This window comes from Ptiloglossa arizonensis, chromosome 9 (genome assembly GCF_051014685.1).
Source record: "Ptiloglossa arizonensis isolate GNS036 chromosome 9, iyPtiAriz1_principal, whole genome shotgun sequence".
Lineage (NCBI taxonomy): Eukaryota > Metazoa > Arthropoda > Insecta > Hymenoptera > Colletidae > Ptiloglossa > Ptiloglossa arizonensis.
The window spans coordinates 18,317,230-18,342,994 of NC_135056.1; the positions used below are offsets into that span (position 1 = coordinate 18,317,230).

A 25,765-nucleotide genomic window follows, 5' to 3' on the forward strand; every position below is an offset into this window, starting at 1 on the left:
AAGGAAACAAAGGTACGCGAACCTTCTCGTTTAATCTAATTTTTCGTCGAGGGGTATCAGACTCACGGAAACATCCACTCGCGCGGTTATGATAATGAGATTACTTCAACCGTCTTGTTTCGAGCACGTCGAACACGGCTTAGCGTCTTATGCGCGCGCTCCTCGGGGGTAGCGTAGCGGAAATTCCGCAGACGCTTTCCGTCCAACGGAGGAAGTATTTGCGAACCGTTAAAACACGAGCCCCCCGCGTCGCGTCGCCACGCCTCGCGTCGCGTCGCTTCACGAATTCGCAATTCACCGTCGGCCGTGGGCATGTATATTCAAGCGATTCGATCTCAAGCGATGGCGGTTCGTGCCTCGGGGAAATAATCATTTCAATTGCCAATCGGTGCTTGTTGTCGAATCAACCGAAGCTTCCGCGAGTAATTGCGTAATTGGTAATACCCTAGCGTCTTACTCTTTCGTCTCGGACTCGATCCCGTGGAATTTCGGTTTGGAAAACGCTTCGACGAGGATGGACGTCGTTGAACGTATCGCGCGAGGACCACGGACAAAGCATCGCGAGAGGCCGAGGCGTTTGTTTCGCGCGAACACCGCTCGCGGCGGTCGTTAAGATTTCTCGACGCGGCGACGACGACGACCGTCTCGTCGTGGTCGTCGTGGTCGTCGTGGTCGTGGTGGTCGTCGCGGTGCCGGCACGAAAATTAATCCGGAACAACGAAATTTACAGGAAGAATAAGTTCTCCACCGGTGGTGTACATTGTGCCGGGTAAATGGAGAAAACGAACGCCTCGGCCGAGATCGGCCGTGCTCGAAAGCGACTACGTCGCACCGCGAAAACGAACAATGCCGTTGTTTTTGCGCAAACGTCGTTAAACCGTTCCCCAGCAGCCGTCCTCCGAGGCGTATTCTCCGCGAGCGAGGTAACCCCGTGGAAAGCACCGGTATTAAACGGTGTCTCGTCAACGAGACGGTCCGCTCGTTCGAAGTCCGCTTCTTACCCGTGGCTGATATTCGTTCGCTTTTCTTCGGCACGGCACGGTCTCGTTTCCTCCGTTTTCTCGCCGACTCCTTGAATTTCATCCGAATCCACCCCCCGGCCCAACGCCCCTCCCTACCTCCTTTTACCTTCCTCTCGTCTCGCCATCCGGCTTCCCAATGAAACTATCATTGTCCCGACGAAACAACGCGACCGTATCTTCCTCGATGCTCGTGGAAGATTAACAATACCACGGGATCCGAGGTAAACGCGAAAGACGCAAAAGTAATTTTTAGTCCATTATCGAGGCCGACTCGCCTCTCCGAGACCGTAATTTCCTCCACCGAGGATCTTTAATTAACTTCTTTGGTACGCGAGCTGGATATACTTTAAATAGGTTCGTTTAAGGAGGACGACACCGAGAACACGACGGATCAAAGTTCGTCACGGAAAGCTCGATCCTCGAGCGAATCGTCCCCGTTCAGGGTACGTTCAACCCGGGAAAGACGAAACGATGGAAATATTTTCCGCGTCTCCTGTGCCCTTTAAGATCAACGTTCGCGAATCGGTTTCGATTTCCTCGAGAACGCTGATGAAAATATAGAAGGTGAAAGGGAAAAGCTCTCTACCGCCGACCGGACGGTGGTCTTTCTCGATGCTTTATTCCTCGATGGATATTCTCGTTGCGTGGTACATTAATAGCGGATCGTACGGATGGAGAACGCTTACGGAACGTTCACGGGGAACGACGACTCGAACTTGATCGAACGAGACGATTTTTCGACCGAAGAACGGATCTCTACCGTCGAAGGTAGACCTGGTGGATTTTTGTGCTCGAGGCAACGCGCGGTTGTGGGACAACTGTTCCCGATTCATCGACGAACCGAGAACGAAAACCGCGTTCAAGGCCCGACCGACCGTTCGATTGACCCCGAAGGAGGTCGAAACGAAATAAAAGTTCGGCTACGAATCGCGTTAACCATTTTCCACCGAATAATTCGTCCCCGAAGAGCACCGAGCGTTCCAAGATCAGCGGTGCGCGAGTCGTGCTTCGAGTCGAGAGGCCGGAAAAATGAATAAATCGCGCCCGAAGATTACACTCTCTCCTCGTAACCGGCACGGTGTACTCTGTACGTTCCCCGAGTCGCGTAATCAATTTTCGACGAAACGATTCGTCCCCGGAGATAGCAAACGTCCGTAGAATCAACGCGGCGTTACCTTTACTCGACGGTGCTCCAATACGCGTCTCTTCCGCTCGAATAAAGCCAAACACTTTCCGAAAAGACCTATACCATTGAAATTTAATACCCTGCTTAACTACCCTCATCCTGCCCCATCCCCGCGTTATACTCGAAGCGCTCGCAAAGAGGTAATCGTTAAACACGGCCCACCCTTCCGACGCGTTCCCCTTTATCGGGCCGGTTACCCTTGTTTCCTGCGCGGGCGTATCTCGCGGAGGATACCGGAAGTCCACGGTCGAACGAGCCGGTTCGTTTCGAGTCCTGTGCGAAATCTCGCAACGGAGAACCGCGTATCCGCGAGCGGCTCGCGATCTCGATTCTCCGTCCGATGAAAATCGTCGGGACGAGAATCGCCGCGGTAAGCGGAAACCGGTAGTCGTCGTTCGATTCGCGTATCCATTGAGCCGATCGCTCCTTCTGCGCGTCGGAGCATCGCGCTCGCGTAATCGTATCCATTTTGCTTCGAGCTACGCCCCGTGCATCCGTTCGAGACGCTCCACTCTCGTCCCGTTCCCTCCGTCGAAAAGAACGGAATCAGCGAACTCGGGTTTCGTAGACGCAGACGGGACAGGGTAGGGGGTGGGTACGGAGGTGACACGGAGGGGACACGGAGAGGACGCGGAGGGACCAGGAGAGGAGAAGAGAGAAAAAAAGAAAAAGGAGACCGCGAGGACGGGGAGCCAATAGCTGACGCGGCAGAGGTAGCGGGCATGAATCTGAAAAGGTACGGGCCGCGTTCACGCGACGATGATTTACGGGCATATTAGGTCGATAAGATATCTTCCGGTTCGTTGACCCGTAGGAAGCTCTATTTTTAAGGCGGCTCCGCGGAGACACCGGAGAACCTTTTGCTCCGTCTATCGCCGGCTCTTCGTATCTTCCTCTTTTCCACCTAGCTAACCGTCCCTACCCCACGGCCGTCGGTCCGTTCCATGTCGTGGATCGCGTCACGGTTACCGAGCCCGGTTTTCCATCGAAAACCGACGCGCCCGATGAAACAGCGAGAAGAAACCGACGCGACCGTGAACGCGTACGCGCGGCGTTCGCATTGCCGCGAGCCAAACCGGCTTATCCGCGACGAGAGACCGACGACATCGTTGAAAACGAAGCCCGATAACGCGCCGTTTCTCCTTTTCTGGCCTCTGTTCGACGAAAGGGATTTGAATAATTCCCCACGATCGATCACCGCGCGCGCCTCGGTGTCCGCGTCGTCGTCGTCGTCGTCGTCGTCGTCGACGTCGCGCCGCGCCGCGAGAACCAAGACGGTCTCGCGACAGGGGGGAAGAAAGCACGCCCAGTATTCTCCCCTCGTTCCGCACCCCCTCGGTAGGTATATTCGATCCGACCAACTATCGACAAACTATGAATTACGGGGTTCCGCTAGTTGGCGTCCCCGTGCACGAACGACGCTCAGATGCGCGACCGACTGCGCGAGCCAAATCACCGACACTCGACGCGCGGATAAATATTTCATATCGTCGGTAACGCGTCTTCCAACGGCCCAACGATACATTATTCCGTCCTGGAGGAAAACCACACGGACCCCGTCCTCTATCGTCGTCTACGATGTTTAATGTAGAAATCGGATAGAACGAGAAGAATCTCTCCCGTCGCGAGAGATTCTTCCGCTCGGTGAAGTTCTCGGTCTCCCTCGACGCTCGAAACGCGTATCCGCGCAAACTAGACGCGAACCGTGAGCAGGATCCGCGGAAACGAGCAAACATTTCCATATCGACGCGATCGATCGGAACACCGACGCGTTGCTCGACTCTTCGTTTCGTTCGGACACCCGTGTACGCGAGGGTGACGCGTTGCGATATCCCGGCGAGGAATTGAATTTCGTGGCCCGTTACGTGGAACAATGCCGTGGGTCGCGGAGAAGACGGATCGCGCGTGGACGCGATAGGAGTACCGCGCGCGCGAGCGCGCGTTTCGTGCGCGAGACAACGTAATGCAGATAACGAGCAAGAAAGTTTCGCGTTGGCGTGCCTGCTCTGACAGTGACGTCTCTGCTAACGATGGCGCCGACACTGTTGACGGCGGAACACTTATAAATGGCCCAGTGGACGTCCTGCCGGAACACCTCTGCCTCGAAACCAGGGAAGTGGATCGTCCCGTTGCCAAGGACGTGTCTGATTCCGGGTATACTCGTTATGCTGCCGCCGTCCGCTGCCAGCCAGTCGACGGTGGGCGCCGGATTTCCTCTGACTATGCAGTCCACACGGCCACCGTTCACGTTCGTAAACTCCACCCGCGACGGCGGCTCCGACACGAAGCTCGGTCCCTGCATCTCGTACGAGGCGTCGCAGCCTGCAACACACGGGACAGATATCGGTCATAATGGGCCCCGGAGATTCGCCTTGGCGCCCCGCATCGCGAGAGACACACCTAACCCCCCGCCCGCCCGCCCGCACGAACCGCGGGCCATTGTAGCCCGTTGTTATTTATCGCGGCGTCGTGCCTTTAATAACGACCCGTCCCGAATACCCTTCTCCGCGCGAGAAAATCTTCCACGGGAGGTACCAAGCCCCTCGTTAATTTACCACCAAACCCTTTCGAACGCGGAGAAAACAACGAACAAGGGACATCATTTTTGACTCGAGGTACGAATGCTCGATATCGACCCGAGGAAGATACTCCTCTTCGAGGTGTCTCGTTTGTAGGTGGTATGGTACTTCGGGGACAGTTCAAATGCGAACAGAACGTGTGTTCTCCGAACGAATCGTGAACCAAGAAGGTTGCGGACGAATACTTTATAGATTTGAGAAAAACGAAGATCGGTGTTCAACGATCGCGGAGTAGTTCTCTCGCGCGATTTCGAATACACCTCACATCCGTTTTCGCGAAAGTTTGAAACCCGAGGGCGCGCGTCGAGTCAACGATCGAGTCGAAAGCTCGACCGATGACTTTCGACGAAATCCGATCAACGAACGGTACGTCCCCGTAAATCCATCGCGAGTCGTTCCGAGCGAACGTTACGAATCGGTAATGGTGTCGGGGAAGGGGGAATAAATTTTCCTTACCGTTTCGATCGGCCGTTAGGAGGACATTAATCATCGCGGACACCGATCGATGAATATTTTTTGTATTTTTGTTCTCGCGCGAACGTTGGGTTGCCGAGTTCGAAGTAATTTTCGGAAATAGAAGCCGTGATGGGCGCGCAAGGTTGACGCAGCACGGACGATCGAAGGGGGTGGTCGGAGCGAGAAGGGGTGTGCGTCGGGAGCTGCGCTGTATCGTCGACGGGACACGAACGAAGATAATACGGTCGGCCATAAATCACACATTTAACGCTGAAATTCGGCCGTAATAGCTTCCATAAATGGAGCGCATTGCGTCCCCCCGCGAAGCCTGTTAACCATTCATCACTCGAGTTATGTTGATTTAAGTAGGAATGCCGGACCGGCTCGGATGTATTCCGCATTCCGTCCAACATTGCCCATCTGGAAGCCGGCCCAACGAAGCACACAGAATACCCAGAGGAACGTGCAACGAATATGGCGCAGCTACTTCTCCGCGCGCGGCCGCTAACATTTTAGTTAATAATGTCCGATGGACGCGCACGCGGTCGCTGGAACTTCTGGGGCGGAAAAACCGGACCCACCGTACCCGGGGAACTCCTGGCCGAGGAATCGTTTCGATTCGAGTGCTACGTGCACGTGCCCGTTAAATGTTAAAATCGCGAGCACCGTAGATGCGCGATTTCGTCGGGTGAGCTACGTCGCGAGACGAAAGTACGAATCGAGGAGTCTCGAACGATGCGACGCGAACCTACGCGAAGATACTTCGAAACGGTCATGTTGGAATTAATGCAACGACGATCTTAAGGGTGCCAGACGTCGATGTCAGTTTTAAGAACTGTCTCCGTCACGCGGTCAACGGTTTGGCCGTTTTCCTTTTTGGCTTTTCTATTTAGTCGAGTTCCAAGTCCAGAGTCAGGAAGACCACACGACATTGTCGTCGTTCACGTCAAGACACATCACTGTATACGCATTTCTTCGAACTTTAAATTCTTATGTATACAATAACTATACTAATTTATACGCGAGATCCCTGCATATTATACTAAACTAGATATTACAATCTGAACTTTACAACAGGTGATATTACGAAGAATTTCGTACGAGAGAGAATAATCGTTCACTTTTTTCTCGTCGAAAGAAATTACGATTCGAAACCGAACGAGCTCGAAACGTTTAAAACGTACGCGTGACCCGGCTAGGAGATGTTCGGCTGGATAAAAATTTTCCAAAAACCTTCGCCTTACCGGTATCGGCAAAGCGGAGAACGGTTCCCCGTCAGGATTCCTTTTCCCTCGTAGCTTCTTTTCACCGTAGGTTTCCGCGAACGTGGAGTCAACGTTAATTAACTTCCCCTCGGTACCGGAAGCTCCGGACGGAGACCGCGTCCCCGACACGACAATCCTTATCCGCGGAAGACACGCGCGGACTTCGCAAATAACGAAGAATTTCCTCGCCGGCCGGGGAATCGCCGAGAATTCTCTCCTTTCCGCCGGGATTGTTTCCAAGATGCACTTAAAACCGTGACCCGAACTACGATCCAACGAACGATCGCCTCTCGACCAACGACGGGATTCAAACCGTCTCGAGACGAGTCACTTTTGTATCGAGAACGCGAACTCGAGGGGTCTCGAGATCTTTCGTCGAACGTCTCGATAATTTCCAAAGAATTAGAAACTCTCCAGTGTGCCCCGAACCGGTTCGAGCGGTTGTTATTATCATTATTGCGTTTCGCAGAGGGTGTGTTCAAACACACCCTCGTACGGGGAACGGCTCGCGATCGTTGAACAAGAGACCGTTGTTTGCTCGAAACCTCTCTCTCTCTCTCCCGGTTTTAATAAGCCGGAGATAAAAATTCTCGTACGGAAAGGAATCGCCGTAGTTGAAACTTTACAGGATTCTTTTCATCGAGTTCCAGATTAGATTCCGCGACAGAGAGTTAAAGGTTTCGACGAGGAGGCACGCGGGAATATTAAAAGATTCGCGGGCGATGAAAAATCCTCGAAAACCTCTACCGAGATACCGAGAAAGCGATTCGTAATTTCGCGTTCCCGATTCGTTTGAAAATTCCGAAGCGTAACGAGAGTCCCCGGGCCGGTCACCGGGCGAGAAGGAAATTGTATTATTCCGCGGAGGACTCGTCCACGGCCGTGTTCCCTCGCGAGATTTCTCTAAGCTCCGTCGCGGCAACTTCCAAGAATCTCTTGTTTCCGCGCATCCGGTAATACCTTATGACCCACATCCCCGCGGTACCGCCGCAACAATTTTTCTCAGCGGCAAAGAGCAAAGCACGCCCGCACCGTAAACGCAATTTTATATTTCCCGACCCGAGCAGTCCATTTCGCGGTACAAAGTTAACTTAATTTCCTTTAACGTCAGACGCACGTCGACCGATCCCCCCTCGAACCCGTTCGTTTCAGTCGTTTCGCGTCGACTGGACGTTCGATTAAACGCACCACGGTTCCAACAACAGGAATCGCGGCTCGTCCGTGTATCGAAACCGGTGGAACAACACCAGGACGACTTCCTTTTTCCGTCGCGTTCAGGCAAAAGAGCACGTTGTTAGCGAAAACGGGAGAATCGAGCGACGTTCTTACGCGTCGCTCTTCCAAAGCCGCGACAATCGAAACGCGCGAAACAGCTACCGTTTCGATCGAATACACCTTTTACGGGAACGAACGTATCCCTAGCTTACACCGTGGAAATTCACCGTTTTCTCGGTTCTCGAATGCGTAATTTCGATCAGATTTTGTTTTCCTCCCCGAGATCCGAAATATCGCGGGTAACGTCGAAACGAGAGTGCGACGTTTCGAACTAACCGTTGAATTTAGTTCCATTTTCTGTACGAAATACATTATTTCGTGTAGGTGTTCTTCTCGTAGGAAATAAAAGCTACGAGCGGACGGGGTTAACGCGCTCGTTTCGACGTAATCGTGGGGTTTTAAATTCTTCCGCGGTGGGTATACTCCGTTTCCTTCGGTACACGTTACTTTTTCCCTCGTCCCGTTTATTTTACTTTTCGCTTAGTTTTACGCTCAGTTTTTCGTTCGAGATCCCCCGGTCGTCCCCAATATTTACAAAAAGAGGAAACCCCCGGGAACGGGCGAGAGAAAACGCGAAAACGAACGGCGAAATCCAAGATCGAAGGTAACCGGTGATTCCGGTCGAGTTCTGGGGAACTACGGCCCGGAACTCGTAGTTCGACGAAGAATCCCCACACACGTCTACGTCGGGTTTGTTTCCCCGACCCCTGTGATCGGTAAACGTCGAGAAAGTCGAACATCGCGGTAATTCCATTTCCGAACGAGGAAGGTGGAAAAAAGGGGCTCGGCGGAGGGAACGTGTGGATCGGATCGAAGCCTTTTCCTCTCTTTCTCCTCCCACCCTCTCTCCCTCCTCTCTCTTAACCGTGGTCGGTATTTTTAATTCGAATAACGGCGGATATAATCGCGCGCTAACGATAGAAAACGCGCTTTTGATCGAATGAAACGCGTTTCCTCCATACGCGTTCATTCACCGATTCAGCTTTTACCGGAACGAAAACAAAAAGCCCAGCAGAGAGAAAGACGGGGAATAAAAGCCGCCAACCTTCGTGCCTACTCATCGACGTGCATTATTATCACGGTACCAACGGAACTATCGAACGGGACAGAGAGTCTGTCTCTCCCGGTGGTCCGTCTCCCTCTCTCTTTCTCTCTGTTGGCTTTCTTTCGCGGTGGTTCGTCGAATTTCGTAAACCGTAGTGTTTCCACGTTCCTGTCGTCTCGGAGGATCGTTTACGTCGAAGAATCAACGACGTTCTCGGCTCGAGTGGCAGCTTCTCCCTGTACGAGCTCCAGGGTCGTCGTTGCTCGCGACACGCGCGCACGTTTCCGATTCATCTACGCTGGGTTCCAATTAACGGCACCCCGTATCAAAATGTCCAGATCCGAGGAGGCAGGCGTGTCATTCGCGCGACGTAACAGGGAAGACGTGGGCGTCGTAGGGGGCACGTGCGCCGCGGCCCGCTTCACGAAAGGAAGCGATGCGTTCCCCGATATAATGGCCCGGTCGAGTGTATTTGAAATGCACTGGCTCATCAGAATGGCCGAACAATAGACGCCGGCTGGAGGTGGAGGACAGAACGAACGAAGAGGGGGACCTCCACCCCCCACCCCCCTACCTCCCTTCGGGTTCTGAATCCGCGACAACCCTACCGGCGTCCAACCTCCAGCCGGTGTACGACTACCGAGCCAGACACTCGAGAACTCCCTCTTCGGATGTACTCGGCGATGCGGCTGCAACAGTGGAAAAGGGTCGGAGGGGGGCTCGGTCTGCGACGCGCGTCCCCGTCGTACACTCTCGGGCACGCATGTGAATGTTTGCGCATTCGCCACCCCCGGAGTTGTACGCGATACACGCCGAGTGGCCTAACCTTAGTCAACCCTCGACGTCATCGGTAGAGGGGCCCTCTGAAGCTGTACACTTCTGTTTCTCTGTTGGCTGCTGTTCGAGAGACGAGACACACAACCGTCCGTCGACCATCTGCGTAATGCTTTGCGTCAACATCCCTTTGGAGACTCGACCGAGACCCCCGTCCCCTTAACGACCGGCCTCTTCTTCCGCGATTCTTCTTTTAAGCGTGCTCGAATGACCACTCCTCCGCTTCCGACCTTTTAGGTCTGGCTGCGATTCGCGTTACCGTCGCGTTATTAATGGAACCGCGATCAAAGTTTTCGTCCCACTTTTCCGGTGTACACGGACCACCCCTGCCGATTCTCTTTCGCGTCTTCGAGCGAACGGGGGAGGAGAAAAGTAAAAAAAAGGGAAAACAAGAAGAGGAGGAAAACCGTCGTCCTCCTTGATTTCTCTCTCTCGTCGGGTAAGAGGGGTACGCGTACGAGCGCGTACAGACGGGTCCGTTTGACGCGCGACGAATCGGCGAGAAAACCCCTCGCCGGAACACCGACCAGCGACGAATTAAAATTAAACATTAATCCGCGCGACGTGGAAAATATAAAACGCTGGAGCGGACGGTTGCTCGTGAAATATGAACGATCGTCGGGTTCGGAGCGGTGATTCGTATTATTTTTTTTTTTTTTTTTCTTTCTTTTTTTCTCTTTTTTTTCCTCTGCTCCTGTTTTGTTCGAATCGCTATCGCGCTGCGTAAATTTCTGTAATCGCGGTCGGGCGTTCTCGTCTCGCTCGCGCGTGCGCGCATCCGTGACGCGGAATAATATCGGGGAACGTTCGCGGTTGTGGATTTCGGACGAATTTGGCGGGATAAATGGTCGCGGATGAACAGCGAATAAGACACGCCCGAGCTATCGGTTTTCGAGCACGAATGGAATATTATATTACGGAGCGATGCTCGCGAAATATCGTAATTTTGCAACGCAACGAGGACCGGTCGAACGTTCGTTCGATCGTCGATCGTTGCACGCGACGTTTTATCGCAACGAGCGGTCCTTTGTGCGAAGAAAGGTGCAACGACGAGTCCGTCGTTTTAAAAAAAAACGCTCCGTCACCACCGTTGAGTCAACAACTACACTGAAAGTATCGTCGCGACGTTAACGAACCCGCGCGAACGCAGCGGTTATCGGTACCTTATTTCGCGATTACAAGGCGATTAAAATCCCCGTACCGATTCGAAAATGTACACCGTGTTCCAAAAAAAAGGGGGATAACAATGTCCGGTAAGAAGCACCGGTACGCCATTTACGACCTTGTATTTTAAATCGACGAAGCGTGTTCGAAATTAACGGAAAAACAACCTCCGCCGGGTAATACGTGTACATCGATCTCCTCGCCCCCGTAATGCAAAATCCGATACATCGGCGGCATTGCAAAAACTTAGCGAATCGGAGTATGAAATTTTACCACCCGGACCATGTTCCCTTGATCATTTGCCAACGAACGTCCGGTTCGTTAAACATTTGGGTCGACCTTTGCAAAAAAAAATAATTCTTCCGAAATAAAGAACACGCGCGAACGGAGCTCGAAGATCTTTACGAAACCGAAGCGTACGGGCCCACCGAGAAGTGTGAAAATCACCGAGATCGTTCTCAAGAATCGAACAGAGGATTTCTATGTTTCGTAATAAACATTGCAAAGTTCCCGAAATAAAATTGCACCTCGATCGCGCGAAAATAATCAACCATCCCTTGGCCGTAGATCCAAACGGACCCACGTCCGGAGGACGTCTCCGGAATGCATAATTCGCCGGCTGACGTACAATCATCGAAGTTTTTTATCTCGAGCGCGCAACGCGTCGTGAAAACCCCCTATAATTTCGTCGTTATCGCGACAAGGAGGAAAAACGTTCCGGGGAACGGTCCGGCATAATGCCCCGAAGCGTATCGCTAACGCGATGAACGACCGGGGAAGCGAATAGGACACTCGAAAAACCGCAACGGGAAGCGTTCGTTCACCGTTAAAGGGGGTGGAGAACGGGACGAGCGAGGGAGCGAGACGGAGCTACACGCGGTTATTGTATCGCGAGGTATTGTCTCCCCGGACCGAGGTATTGTCTAAAAGTATCTCCACTCGAATTCCACCGATAGCAAAACATCTTAAAAATTCCATGCACCGTTCCCACCACCACCATCACCACCACCACCACCACTACCATCACTACCACCGTCACCACCCTTCACCCCCTGTTGTCGAGCCAACGAAACGGGACGGACTGGCATACGAACAACGTCGGGGACCGCGGAGCGCAGCGACCCGATTAACTTATTAAAATGCACCAGGGGAAAAGGAGAGACGTCTCTCCGACCAATTGTCGATGCGCGCGTTCCGGCCGCGCGCGCGATCCGCCCGGCACGGCCCGGCCCGGCCCGGCTCGGCCTCGCGCGCCCCGGGACCACCGGGAGTACCGGCGAATGGAGCAGTCCCCATTCCGGAATCCGCGGCTCATCCGGCGGTTTACAATCCTTTCTTTCAGCCGGGCGATGGGAAACGAGGCGGGGCCGTCTCTCTCTTCGCCGAGGAAAAAAAAGAGAAGAAAGAAAAAAAAAAAGAACCCGGTGACGAGAGGGGGAGGACCACCGGGTAGGACGGGGCACCACCGTGGGACAAAGAGACGCGCGGTGAGACGAAGAGAGAGAGAGTGAGAGAGAGAGCGCGGAATCGGGCACACGTACGTAGCCTACAGAGACAAAGGGGTAAAAGGCAGAAGAGGGAGGACGCGAACGGAGAAACGAGAGGGCGAGAGCAACGCGCGCGCGGAAAAGAGTACGGGAGCCAGGGATGAAGACAGACAGACAGACGCACGCCACCGTCCTCCATCCTCATCCTCCTCATCCTCCTCATCCTCCTCATCCTCCTACTCATCCTCCCACGCCACCACTACCGCGGTTGTCCGACAATGCAAACCAACTTTCTCATTTCAATGTATTGTTTCCATTGTTCGGGCGTGCAGGCTGCGAGGGTTGTACCCGCTGGTGCCGGGCAGGGAGAGGTTGGGAACGCGGGGTCTCGCCTTTCCAGCGCCGATCGTCATCGTGAAACTTTCTCTCCCCGCTTCGCCCCGGTCTCGCGAACATCGAGTCTCTGTCCTCCTCCTCCTCTTCCTCCTGCCCGAAGAACCTCCCTTTCCTACCCCCTGTACTCGTCTCTTCGAAGATTACGAATAATTTCAGGGACGGACCCGGGTGCACCGAGTCACGCTACAACCATCGCGCTACACCGGGGATCTGCCATTCGAGCTGCCCGATTGTTGCTCCAATCCCTCTGCTTCGTACCCTCGCGAGTAGTCGTCCGTTTCGGGTGTTCTCGCGTTGTTCGATTCTCGACCACCCGACGATATCGGTTCAACCTGGCGGTTCGACGAATCGAGAAGCTCGGGATGGAATACTTCGCGGTGGGTGTTATCCGGGGAAACTGTTTCGGATAAGTTGGAAACGAGGTCGGATCGACCGGACCTTTCCGTAGACTTATTTCGGTGTTTCTCGAGCCCCGAATTCCATCTGAAGTGTGTCGCGAAGGAAGACCAAGTTTCGAGAACGTTGCTCGTTGGTAAGAACAACGCGAGACGACGATCTCTGCGACTTCTCGGTACCGATCGAGCCGCGTCGATTCCCGATCGTGTCGTTTCCTCGACGTCGAGCTTGCTCGGAACACCGTAAACGTTCCCGATTGTTTCGAACGCTTCTCGCGCATCGTCGTCCTCTGGTTTATGCTCGATCTCGTCCAAGAAATATCGCGACACTTGCTCCACTCGTCTCTGACCCAGCACCCTCACAATGCTCCATTGAGAACATCCAAGTCTTCCCGAACACCGTGGAATCTCTCGACGTTACGTTTCATCGGGCGCTCCTCGACCAGTCTTATCGACAACTTTACCCTCCTACCCCGCATCGTGTTGTTCGCTCTTCTTAAGCGCGCATTCGTACGAACGCGAGATATTGCAAAGACGCCCTTCGGGTTTAAAGAACACGCTTAAAGAGGTTTTACGAACGACTTCTTTCCCTAAGCGCGCATCCTATAAACGGTAGAGTGCACTCGGAGCCCTGTGTCTCTTGTTTCTCCGCAGAACGAAACCAAATGGAACGATTTGTCCGAAACGAAACCCGGGCATCTTGTTCTCGCGATACGTGATTCCGACGAAGAAGAAATTCCCCGTGCAGCGTTCACGTGTACCTAAGTTCGAACGCGTTTCGTCGACCGAAAAATATGTATCGAGTATCCATCGTCGCGACTGTGAGATTTTCACTCGATTGAATCGTACTCATCGAGAATGGACACGAAAGATCCCGAACTTTGATCCTAAGTAACCGTAAGAACGACTTTACTCTCGTGTCGATTTTTCACGTAGTTCGATTACACCGGGTGTATCAATCGCCGCGACCGTGAGATTTTCACTCGATTGAATCGTACTCATCGAGAATGGACACGAAAGATCTCGAACTCTGATCCTCGGCAACCGTAAGAACGACTCTACTCTCGTGTCGATTTTTCTCGTGGTTCGATTCCACAGGGTGTATCCCCGCATCGTTAAAATCACTGTCGTTGTTTCGGTATCCCCGAAGATCAGCCGGATGAACCGCGCTGCGCGAGTTCGTTGGTTAAACGAACTCGATCAACGCGCGTGCGTAATAAGTGCGCAAGTGCGCGTTACGAGCGGTTTAATGCTGAATCCCATCAGCGGCAACGACTACATTACTCTAATTATGCTGGCAGGGCTCCTTGGTCGACCGTGGACTAAAGGGAAATCCAGGGATTTGTCGCGTGACGCAGAGTCACGCGCCACGCGACCCGCCGTTAATTAGTAGTAATTCGTTGTACTCCATTAGCAGCGGCTTCCATGGCCAGGATGAACGACTGACTCGTCCTGCGCAGCCGAGGCTTGAACGTTTCGGTGCCGGCCGCGTCGCTTCCGCTCTTTCGCGTTGCTCGCTCGACGCGCGCGTGTTTAATGGCCTGTACGTCGTTCGGCCCACCCAATGGCTACGCGAATTAATTTTATTGCAATTACTTGTCCGACGGAATAATAAAATCTGTGCCGCAATTGAACTACGTCCCCCCTCCTCGTTCGCAATTTTTCCACGGTTCGCGATTCGATGGAGTCCTGGAGTCCTGAACTCGGCTACTTTCCTTTTCGAGCAACTTTGATACGGAATAACGGAATCGAATTTGCTTCTACCCGGTTCGTCCGTTCGTTCCGTGTCTCTCCGATCTCCGCAAACGGACAATTGTCAATTTCGTTTCTCTTCGAGGCGACATCGATTCGTTCGTTCGTTCGTTCGTAACGAGCCGCTCGGGAAGACGAAACTTGTACGGATCCCTGGACACGTAGACGTCCCGGAGAACGTAAACGACCGAACGACCTCCCCTCGGACGACCTAATTAAGCACTCGGGGAAACTATTCTCCCCAAAAAACACCAAATAGTCCCCTCGCTAGCCGGGAGATCATAACGCGTATCGGAACGGGTCGCGAGAGAATCTCCAATCTGCCATCGAAGGACTCGGCTCCGTTGCGCAACGAATGCAACGATCGCGCTCGATCCTCGTACGCGGCAAGTACGACCTTGTGGAAAATTTCAGCTCGAATCTCTCTCCTCGAGGACAATCTACGATCCACGATAACCGAGTAATTACGAGCGTTCCTCGTCGCCGATAATCTCGTACACGGTACGTACTCCTTTATAAAAGAAACGAAAGCTTCGAGAAACATCTCCAGCTTCCCAACGGATATTTCTAACAAGTTGCGGGTACAACGCGGTTAAAACGTCGATCTCGAAGTTGCCGCGAGTTTAAATAGAATCTAACGTACCCGGCCGTATTTTCCACGGCGATGATCCAACGAGCGGACCGGTTATTTTGCAACGATATCGAGCCGGGGAGGACGTTGCACCGAAAACTGATACACCCGCTCGAAGACACGAGCGAGCGTTTCGAAAGGGAACCGGGCAAAGTTGCTTCGTCGATGCCACGATAACGTAAACTGTGCAGAGTTCCGTGCCATTAATACCCGAGAAACTAGCGGTTACGGGGTTACCGTGTTCCGTAACCAACGGCCAACCGATTTCATCGGATCGAGGAGCCGAAAGTATCGACGAGTCCACCTGGCCGTTTTCAAAGCTCGCATTACCACGACGAGATCCATCTCGACGAGACACGACAAGTCCCGATGCTAAGTACATTCAAATTCGTAAAACAACGAAACCGAATCACGGAAAGGTCGTAGCGTAACCGTCCGCAACAAATCGGTCGCACGCAACTTCGTTGTTCGTAGTCCGTGAAGGAATTTCAATTGCTAATGAAATTACAGGAACGTGCGGCCCGGGAATCCGTCCGCCGAGGGGCAGGGGCGGGGGTGGTTCGTGACACCGCGTGCTCGTCCGACGACGGAACACGGAAACGCGTATCGTGCACCGACGTGTTCGCGGTCGCATTGTTTTGCCGACGAGAATTCATTTCGATCGTCTTCGCGGCAAGAAGCGTTAATGGCCGATTATTTGCCAAATTTTTTATTTGGGACGCGATTCGAGACGATACACAGGTGATGTCTCGACCGAGACTCGACCGCTCGGACTCTTCTTCGTTCTGTAATTTACCAGCGTTGCGTTATTCTTGTAGAATTTAAAAACAAAAAACGTGTTCGTTTTGGAGTACAACGAGAGGTTCCACGCTGCAATAGCTACGACAGTGGAAGAAGCTGCAACCGGTAAAATCCTGCGACTCGTGACACAATTCGGTCCACAAGTCGGCAAACGAAATTTCAACCAGGATCGAGAGACGACGCGTTCAACGACGTACGATAAATATACGACCGAAAGGATACCTCTTAAGCTTCTTTGTACCGCGGCGGTTAAGGTGTTCTTTTGGAAGCCTCCCTCCGTTACGGTTCACAGAGTTCTACAGGCCTTGGAGATTTTATCCGGGTTGGTGCAGCAGCCTGTAGAATGCCACGAGTCGCGTCGCGATTCGTTCCACAATGGGATTTAAGTTTAAATTCCGTTCTAACGGCGTATCGGTCGACAATGCGAGCGATTTCGAACCAGCCGCGACCTGTTTACCCGCGAGTTACACCGTGGCCTGGAATCTCGCGCTAACGCTCGCTCGTTCGCTCGCTCACGCGCACGGATTTAATCCGAGCCGCAGCAATCGCCAAATCTGATCTTGCTTTGGCCGGTGAATTATTAACAGGCGGAAAGTTCTCGTCGGTTAGTCGACTATCGATTCTCTCCGTCGGGTGAGGGGGTCGTGAACTTGCAATCCCCGCGGTATACGAGTTCGCTCTCGGGGATGTTTCAACTTCGACGCGGCTCGGCGGCCAACTTGTTGAAAGACGATAATCGAGAGTCGCGTCTCGAGCCCCCGCCGCCGCAACCACCGTAGCTTCTTTACGCTTTTTCCACGGAATTGAATTAAAAGTGTACCAACGGTGCGTGAGAATCGCGACCGAACGCGTTATTTATCGTTTTATCTTCTCCGGGAGGCAACGGGGGACCGAGGAGAGCGTACCAAGACGGAAAATATTTATCGCCTAGCACCGTCCCGGTACGAGGAACAACCTGGGACAGCTTTTCTCCGAGTGCGCTCCGCGGAGCCCTGGGCCGGAAAGATACTTGTCTTCTGTAATCGCTACTAAACTACTTCCATCGCTGCTACACATTGCAGTACCACCGTTGTTACCGCTATCGTTTATACCACGGTTGCTATACGTCTAACGGAACTGTCGTTATTGTGTACAGAGTCTGTTTTATCTCGACACGGTGGAATATATCTCGCGAGCGACCGAAACGCTATGGAAAAAATATTCTTCGCTGCGTTGTTCGCTACGTAAAAGGGACGAACGAATTGTACGTACCGTGCAACGTCTCTCCGCGTAACGAACAATTTTTTTTCGACAACGTACTTTAGATTCTTTCGACCCTTCGCGAGATACTCCAACCCGTCGAGACGAAACGCACACCTTCCGTTCCGATAACGACGTTCGCGACTCTCGAGATCAGATTCCGGTCGTTAAGGTAACGCGTATCGATAAAAAAAAAACTCAGCCACGAATTAAACGAAACCGGAAAATCGCGTTGAATGTCCGCGAGGTAAATTTCCCGTGAATTTCGGCGAGACGTTTTTCGAACGATTTGGAAACTTCGAACCGGATGGCGGACGAGGTGGCGCAATTTCGCGAATTCCGGGAATCGTGACGTCATTTCCCAAGAATTTCCGCGAGCCAACATTTCCGGAATTTTGGCGAGTCTTCCGCGGACAATTTAAAAACTTCGTATTCGGAGAACACGACACCGCGCACCGGTAGACGCAATTTCGCGAATTCCTGAATATCTCGACGTCGTTTCCGTGAAATTCCGGTGAATTAAAATAGTCGAGATTTCGTTCGATTTGGAAAGTTGGTAGTCGAGCAACTTGGCCGATCGCGGTGCGCAGGGTTGCGCCCGGTCGACTCTTAAACGCGGCAGAGTGGGCTACAAAATCACTGCTTTTTCACGGGGTCGGTGCTTCAGCTCGCGTGACACCAATTCCCATTAAAGCGAAATCTCCGCTCTGTACCTCGTTTGCGCGTCATTGTCTAATAAATACGGTGCGATTATCGCGCGTGATATTTCCGATTCGTCGGGGCACCGGTTGAAAAAAGGTGTCGAGAGTGGACCGATTCGCGTATGCTCTCACCGTGTATCGAATCGATGGTATAATGATCGTTCGCGACGTGAACATTCGAAGAAAAGAACGAACGATACGACAATACGAAACACGAACGACCCCCAACCGTGGACAAATTTAAAGGTGATTTAAAACCGTCGAACGAACCGGACAAATTTATCGTTCCTTTCCTTTGTCACCGATCGTTACACAGTGAGGAAAAAAAGTACCAGGAGGGATTATCGAAGCGACTTTGGTTTTTTCGTAAAATAGATTTTCCACCGGTTCGATTTGAACGCACGTTGGACGTCGCGGCTCTGTGGCGCACGTACGGGGATTTTTCGAATCCAGGAGAACCAGGAAACCCGAAAGGTCGGGAGAGGAGAGGAGAGGAGAAAAGTACTCGAAAGGCGGAATCATCGATCGCGGTTAATAATGCTCGGATCCGTTCGCGTTGAGCGTGCTTTTGTGAACGCGCAAAAATTCCGACTGCATAATAAATCAAAATCGAATGCACTTCGGGATTAACTTACCACTCGGGCTGTAAAAATGTGCCAGAGACAATGCCGGCCGTTGATTGAAAACGCCGCGTGAAATGAAAATCGGGCCGACAGCTTCGTTAAAACGCTGCGAAACGTGCGCCCACCTATCTTCGTTCGTTTCTCGAAAATCCCTGGCAAAGGTGGTCACGCGTGAAACGTGTGAACGCGAATCATCGAGGTACATCGTCGCGACAATTTTCACTCGAGCGCGGTAAGTGGGTTCGCGCGCGAGGAATTTTTACGACGTATACCGACGATGATCGGCGTTCTCGTAAGGTGTAAATTCGGCCATGGTGGCGTAGACGACCGCGTCAGCGATTCGCCATCGATTCGGTCGAGCCGAGGCATCGCTATCCGCCGCTAATTATTTCGTATCGCAGAATGGCCGCGCGTATTAGCCGTTCATTATCGTGTCTCCGCGATCAGCATGATTTCTAGCTGAGCGGCTTATCGTGGCGCTCTCGCGCGGTCGCGGCAAATCTGTTTACGATATCGGCTCGATTAGAAAGGATGATACTGCTTGTGATTCGTGATTGAAGGAGAATCGGGACTGAAAGCAGTGTTTATGGCATTAGGACGTCCCCGTAATGCGACGATGGGTTGAATGCTTGCCCTCTGAAACCGACGTCCCTGTTCACGATAGATCCAATCCCGAGAGTGTTCCGTTTCGAAAGCTAAAGAGCAACCGTTAACTCGATCGCGGTACCGAGCGTGCCTAACGGGGAAAAATTCTTCGAATCGGAACGAAAAACCGGGACTCGTCGTCCGATACGGGGACCGTTCGTCGCTCAAAATCGAGTGACTTTGAAATATTTACACAAAAAAAAAAAAAAAAGAAAAAAACGGTCCACGGTCCGAAACAGTTCGTTAATTATGAATAAAACCATTCCGTTCGGCGAACATTCGAGAGACTTATCGTTTTTCTGAAATATTAACGAAAATAAAAACACCCGCTCCGGTCCCGTTACTTGAAATAACCGTTACCTCGAATAAATCGATACTTCGTTAGTCTCCGAATAACGTTGCCGGAGATACTAGACCGCACCGTTGTTACCCACGTTTCCATCTTTTTCTTTTTTACATCGAACGATACCAAGAACGAAACGAATAACGACGCTACACGTGTAACGATAATACCACGTATCGGTGTATTTTGGTACACTTTTTTGTACACCGATTCGGTACCAGTTTCGGTAACAGCGAATAAAAAATTCGTCCAAGTCTCGCTCATTCGGTGCGAAAATATCGACAAAATACCCCGATTGTTCCAAGAGATTTCTATGCACGACCGTGGATTCGTCGCGGTTGTAACTTTTTCGAAAATCGCGGAATCCATCGAGCCGGTCGACTCTGAATACGAAAATCCGCGGTAACCGTTGCGAAGAGTTCAGCGAAGGTCGATCCGAGCGCTTAATGAACGCGTAAGCAACGTCATTATCCCTCCGCGAGGGCCACGTACCGCTTAGCCAGCCCCTGTTACGTGTTCCCGACCGTAAACAAAATAATAATTGAGCAGCGAGAACTCCGACGGGTGATTATTATCGCGGGAAAAAAAATCACGATTCGCATCTTCGTGCCGTATTTTAACGAACGTTTCGATAAATCTTGCGCCGTGATTTTTGCGAAACAATGGGCGATTCCATCGCGTGGAACCCAACGGGAACAGCTGGCCAAGAATCCCGTGTAACGATGGTCAGCGACCGATATTCGCTATCCGTGTATTCGGGTTCTTCGGTCGGTAATACGTCGGAATATTTATCCACGGGTGTGACGACCAACTCTCGAAACACCGCGAACAATTTTTCTATATTTCTTCGAAACGAACCGTCAATTTTGCGTCGACTCCGATTCGAAGGTTCGAGGTCGCGTGGGACGATTCAGTGACCGAGCCTCGAAATCTAGAAACGGACTCTTCGCGCGTAGGTGTGCAGAGACGTAACCAAACGAGAATCGATACCCGATCTCTGCGACGTAACTTTCGGCTATCCGGACGATTGTCGCCGCGACGTTTTGTTTTACGGCGAACAAACGGCCCGTGACGACACGACGCTTTCGACGAGCAGCTTTACGACGCTTCACCCTCGGTTGGATATTATTGAACACGCCCGGCACAGGAAAGTTGCAGCTGTTTCGCGGAGGAGTAGAGAGAAAAAAAAACACACGCCAAACTACCGTTTTTAGACCCGTGTCGTAAACTCGGTGTCGATCTCCACCAGCGAAGCCTTAACGTCCAACGAACCCGTAGCTCGGGACCCGATGGGTTTTTTTTCGAGGGGGCCTCTGCGCTCGCTTAATTCGCACCGGAACAATAATCGATCCGAAACGACGGTGGTACCGCGCGGCTCAAAGGACCTCGGGGGGAAAACAAAATACACGCGGAAACGCGAAAATTCGCCGCAAGCGGCAAAGTTCCCGTTTGAAAACATATTTTTTTTTACCCCCGGCACAACCGCCCCGTCTCTCCCGGTGTCGGTCCGCGTACCCCCCGCGCGAAACGTTCACCCTCCCCCCCTCCGTTTCGTTTCAAACGTTAATTCTCCGCCTCTGTCCCTCGCGGAAAGTATTCCGCCATTGGGTTCGGTGCTTTTCATACGGTGGCCGCGCGCAGGCCAATTTTCTACCCGCCGCGCGCACTTGTATCGAAGTTAAACGACGTTTTGACCGGGACGTACACCACGGACGGGTAAAAAAGGGGCTCGCGCGAATATTAAAACGATGGGGCGCGCTGACATGAAAAAAAACCCCGCGGTAGGGGTCAGAGGCTGATCCCGAGAACCTTTCGGAACCGCTCGCCGACCGTAGGGGTGCGCCGCGAACTTTCTCCGGGCTGGCCGGAGCTTAAATCCACTCGTTACACGCCCGTACGTACGTTCAAACGCGCGCTCGCTGCCCCGACGCGGAAAACCCGCTGAAACTAATTCGTCTACCCGACCGCGAACGCTGCACTTATCTCGGACCCACCCAAGCCCACCCGCTCGCTTGTCTTTTTTCCCTCTCTCGGTTATGGCGCGGTATGGAGCGGCGTGGAGCGACGCGGCGCAGCGCAGCGTTTCGTTGGGCCACTTTTTCGCGAGCCCCGCGAACGATATTACGCGCTCCCTCCATTTTTCCCGGTGATTCTCGCTGCCCGGGGGACGTCGAACCGACCAACTTTTCAACGCCATTTACGCGGCCCGGGTTCCTACCTTTTGTTCCCGGTATCGCAGGTGTTTGCGAATAGTAAATACACCGCTACGTCGGCCAACTCGAGAGACGATTCTTGGATTAACTCCGCTCGGTCATCGAGAGCGAATTACTTTTTCGCGTACACGGTGGAAAATTCGAACCGAGAGCCTAACCGAGTTGGAAAATAACGTAACGCGCGCGATCGGGACCGGTTTTTAGCAGCGAATTATTTCGTTCGGGGATGAAAAAAAAAAAAAAAAGAAAAATTCGAACCGCGAGCTTTTCGATTCCGGTACCGTGGGCATTCGAAAGTAGTAAGTACCGTGTGCGCGGTTCGAGGGCGAAAGTTACGGTCCCTGGATTAACTCTACCGCGGGGACGAATTATTTTGTTGGAAATAAATAAAAATTCGAAACGACAACGTTTCGATCCCGATACCGCGGCTGTTTGAAAACGGTAAGTATCGTGCACACGATTCGAGGCTGGAAGTTACCGCGGCCTGGATTAACCATCCGTAGAGACGAATTATTTTGTCGGATATAAACAGAAATTCGAACCGGGAGCCTTTCGATCCCGGTATCGCGTACGTTCGCGAATATCGAACGCAACGCGCGGCCCGAGGCTGGAAATATTATTTCCCGATCGAGCCTTTCGCGATGCAATTGTTTAGCCGAAAATTAGAGAAAAATTTAAATCAACTACAGGTTGCATCGGTCTCGATTCCTTTCCCGTTACGATATTTAACCTCGAGGCGTCGCTGCATTTAATTGTAGAAGAGCTACGAGAAACGAAGTAATCTCGTGTTTTTTTTCTATTTACTTTACCGCTCAATATCGTACGCCGTTCGACGTTGTACCCGTACCGAAACACTCTCTGCACCACAGGCCGGCGAGAGTGAAACTTTACGAATACGTTGGAAAGTGTTGCCGGATAAGGAGATCGAAACGTAATATTTGAACCCCGAGCGGTATCTACGTGGAATTAGATTGCCTCGAAAATAGTGGTACGGCTGTGGCCGTGGCGCAAACGTTGTTCCCGACATCTTTCTCCTGACCCGAGTGCAGTGTTCTTTAGGTTTCTTTCTCGCTGCGTCTCGAGTTCGAGTTTCTTTGAAGCCGTGGCGCGGCGCAGTGGAATACAAGGAGCCACCGAGTTTCTACGCGATAAGGCAACGCGATCGGTGATATCGTAAGCTTTTCCGAATTGATTCGAAAGCGCCGTTCAGCGTTTTCTCGAGAGGGAAAAGATGGCGAACGTTTGCGCGCGGCTAACGGCCACGCTGCAGTCTTCCGTGCAACGAGGACACGCTCGCGATTCTCTTGCCAAGATCGCGAATACGATCGCGATACACCTCGACGAGACGTTTTTCGAGGAAACGAGACCTCGTATCTGGAAAATAATCGAGGGAAAATGATTCCGTGTGCGAGCGAGTCGAACGCGAATCGATCGAGTCGTATATTCCCTTTGTCCGTATAAATCGGGTTTTCACTTTGCGAACGTATTCGCTGTTTTCGCTGCGGAGCGAAACAAATGGATCGAAGTACATCGGAACGAAACACCGCCGAAACACGGCACACCGATACGCGACGCGTACGTGAAAAAATACCGAGTCCCGAAACACGAGATTCGTTAAATGCATGCAGTTTACATCGCGATTTAACGCCGGCCGCTGTAACGCGATAAAAGATGACGCGTTTACGGTCTCATATACCACTCCCGTATAATTTCGCGTCGCGTGTCACCGATGGCGGTGTATTTCCGCGATTGAAATTCAAACCAGCGAATTCCGGGCCGTTGAAAAGTGCACGGGCGCGAACGACCGACCGACCCGTGGACGAATCGTTTCGTTCGGCGATACTTAATTCGGTGAATACACGATTCGACGAACGAACGAAAAATCGACGCGCTTACCATTTCGTGCATAAATTTTCGAACTCTCGCGAGAAGTCTTCGCGATGAAAGAATCGTACGGGACACTTTCAGGACACGCGACCACGAAATGAGCGGTCGGTGAATTCATCGCTCTAAAACGCACGGTCGGCGAAATTATCTCGTAAAAATTCGGAGCGGCTGATCAACGTGGAAAAAAATGTTTCTTTGAAAGCTGGCCGCGCGCGTTCCTTTGTCAGTGGGAAAAGAGGTCCCTTTAAAGTTCCAGCCGTTTCTCTTATTAATTCAAGAATAACCGTCCGAGAAGAATCGCACCGGCGCTGTCGAGCCGCGACCGTGGCGCGTTTCAAACGTTTTCGACGAAAAAAATTTTTCCGACCACTCGAGTGGCCTCCCCCCCTGTCCAACCGCCCTCGTTCTCCCCGTAGCAATTTTAGACTGCCGGTTTCCATCTGGATGGAAGGGAACTCGGTTCGACCGACGAGGGGGGGAGGTTAAGCTATTATAATTGAGCGGATCGAACGCCCGGAAAAGTTGGTCGGGCGTCTAGCGCTCGGCTCGACTCGGCTCGGCGCGGGCGGCCAGTTTCGATATCTACGCCCGCGCGAGGAATCGATGTCGGTTTATGACAAGGCGAACTTGCTTAACTGCTTTCGAAACTACTCGAGACAGCGTGGGATCGTAAACCGGAAGACGGAGGGGAGAGGGTAGGAGGGCCGCGCTTTAAGGATGATTTAATCCAAAGTTTCGCCGCGGCGAATAAGAGTGTGGCTGATGGCCTACGCGGCTCACCCGCGTCGAGAAACCACGGAGACAAGCTACGAGGAAAGCGTTTCCCTCCCTCGTCGAGAGTGAAAAATCTCCTCGGAATTATGGAGCCATTTTGTACGACCCGAAAGGAGGAATAGATAAAAGCTGTTCAATCTAAAAGTTTCCGCGCATCCCGGCGCGGCTGTTCCGCGTGGGGGCCGCCACCTCTTACGCGAGCATTTCGGCGCCGGTTCGACGATTAATTTACCGTGCTCCCATCCTCGTGGGAAAACTACCACGGTGCACCGTAAGTCGCCAACGCGAGTGCTTTAACGATGATTTACCACAGACCGGCCGCGAAATAACTCGCGCGGTTCCCGGACGAAAAAGGTGAATCCAAGGAACTGCGTGGCGAGTCGCGCGAACGCTAATGGGATAGAAGCTCCATTACGAACCGTCCAACCTCGAGTAGCGCGAAACCGGAGGATTATAGCGATACGGGAGGCGCTACGGGGGAAAAAGCACGTAACGTCCCGAGACGTCCGATGATAACAGCGAAACCGACCGAGGAGCACTACAACGTAGAGAAACGTACGCGTGCGAACGTATGCACTCGCGTATCTCCGGATCGTAACGTTGCATTGCGAATTACGCGCTGGTGCAGCGAAAGCTGCACTTTTTTTTCCGAACAAGGGTTTCTCCGAAACGTAACACGTTGCGTTACGAAATATGTAACGATACGTAAAACCTGAATCTTCTTTTTTCGGTTTTTTCATTTTTTTTTTCTTTCTTTCTCTTTATTTTCTTCTTTTTCGTTGCAGAGCCACGAGAGGTCTTGCCAGACGGTAGATAACAATTTTAATTCGTCCGTGATCCGACTACCCGCGAAATGCATATCCCACGAGCTCGAAACGTGCCACTTGCATACATCGTAGCGATGAATCGAATTTCCATTCGCCCACGATTTAACTTTACACGGTACACATCGATGCTGGGATACGCGTTTGGAAAACTCGACGACGCGGCTTCGATTTCGCTCGTCCCTGTACCATCGCCGATGTCCAACGAGGTTCTTCCCGAACGAGGTT

At 52.3% G+C, this 25,765-nt stretch overlaps 1 protein-coding gene across 9 annotated transcripts in view; it reads right to left on the minus strand.

Annotated features, from left to right (window-relative positions):
• Positions 1-25,765, minus strand: part of LOC143151772 (cell adhesion molecule Dscam2) — a 178,451-nt gene that overhangs the window by 99,070 nt on the left and 53,616 nt on the right. For all 9 annotated transcript variants that reach the window (XM_076321229.1, XM_076321225.1, XM_076321228.1 and 6 more), the window contains one exon: positions 4,210-4,530. In XM_076321229.1, the coding sequence (XP_076177344.1) occupies positions 4,210-4,510 (301 nt within the window). In that variant the 5' untranslated portion in view covers positions 4,511-4,530. The remainder of the gene's footprint in view (positions 1-4,209; positions 4,531-25,765) is intronic.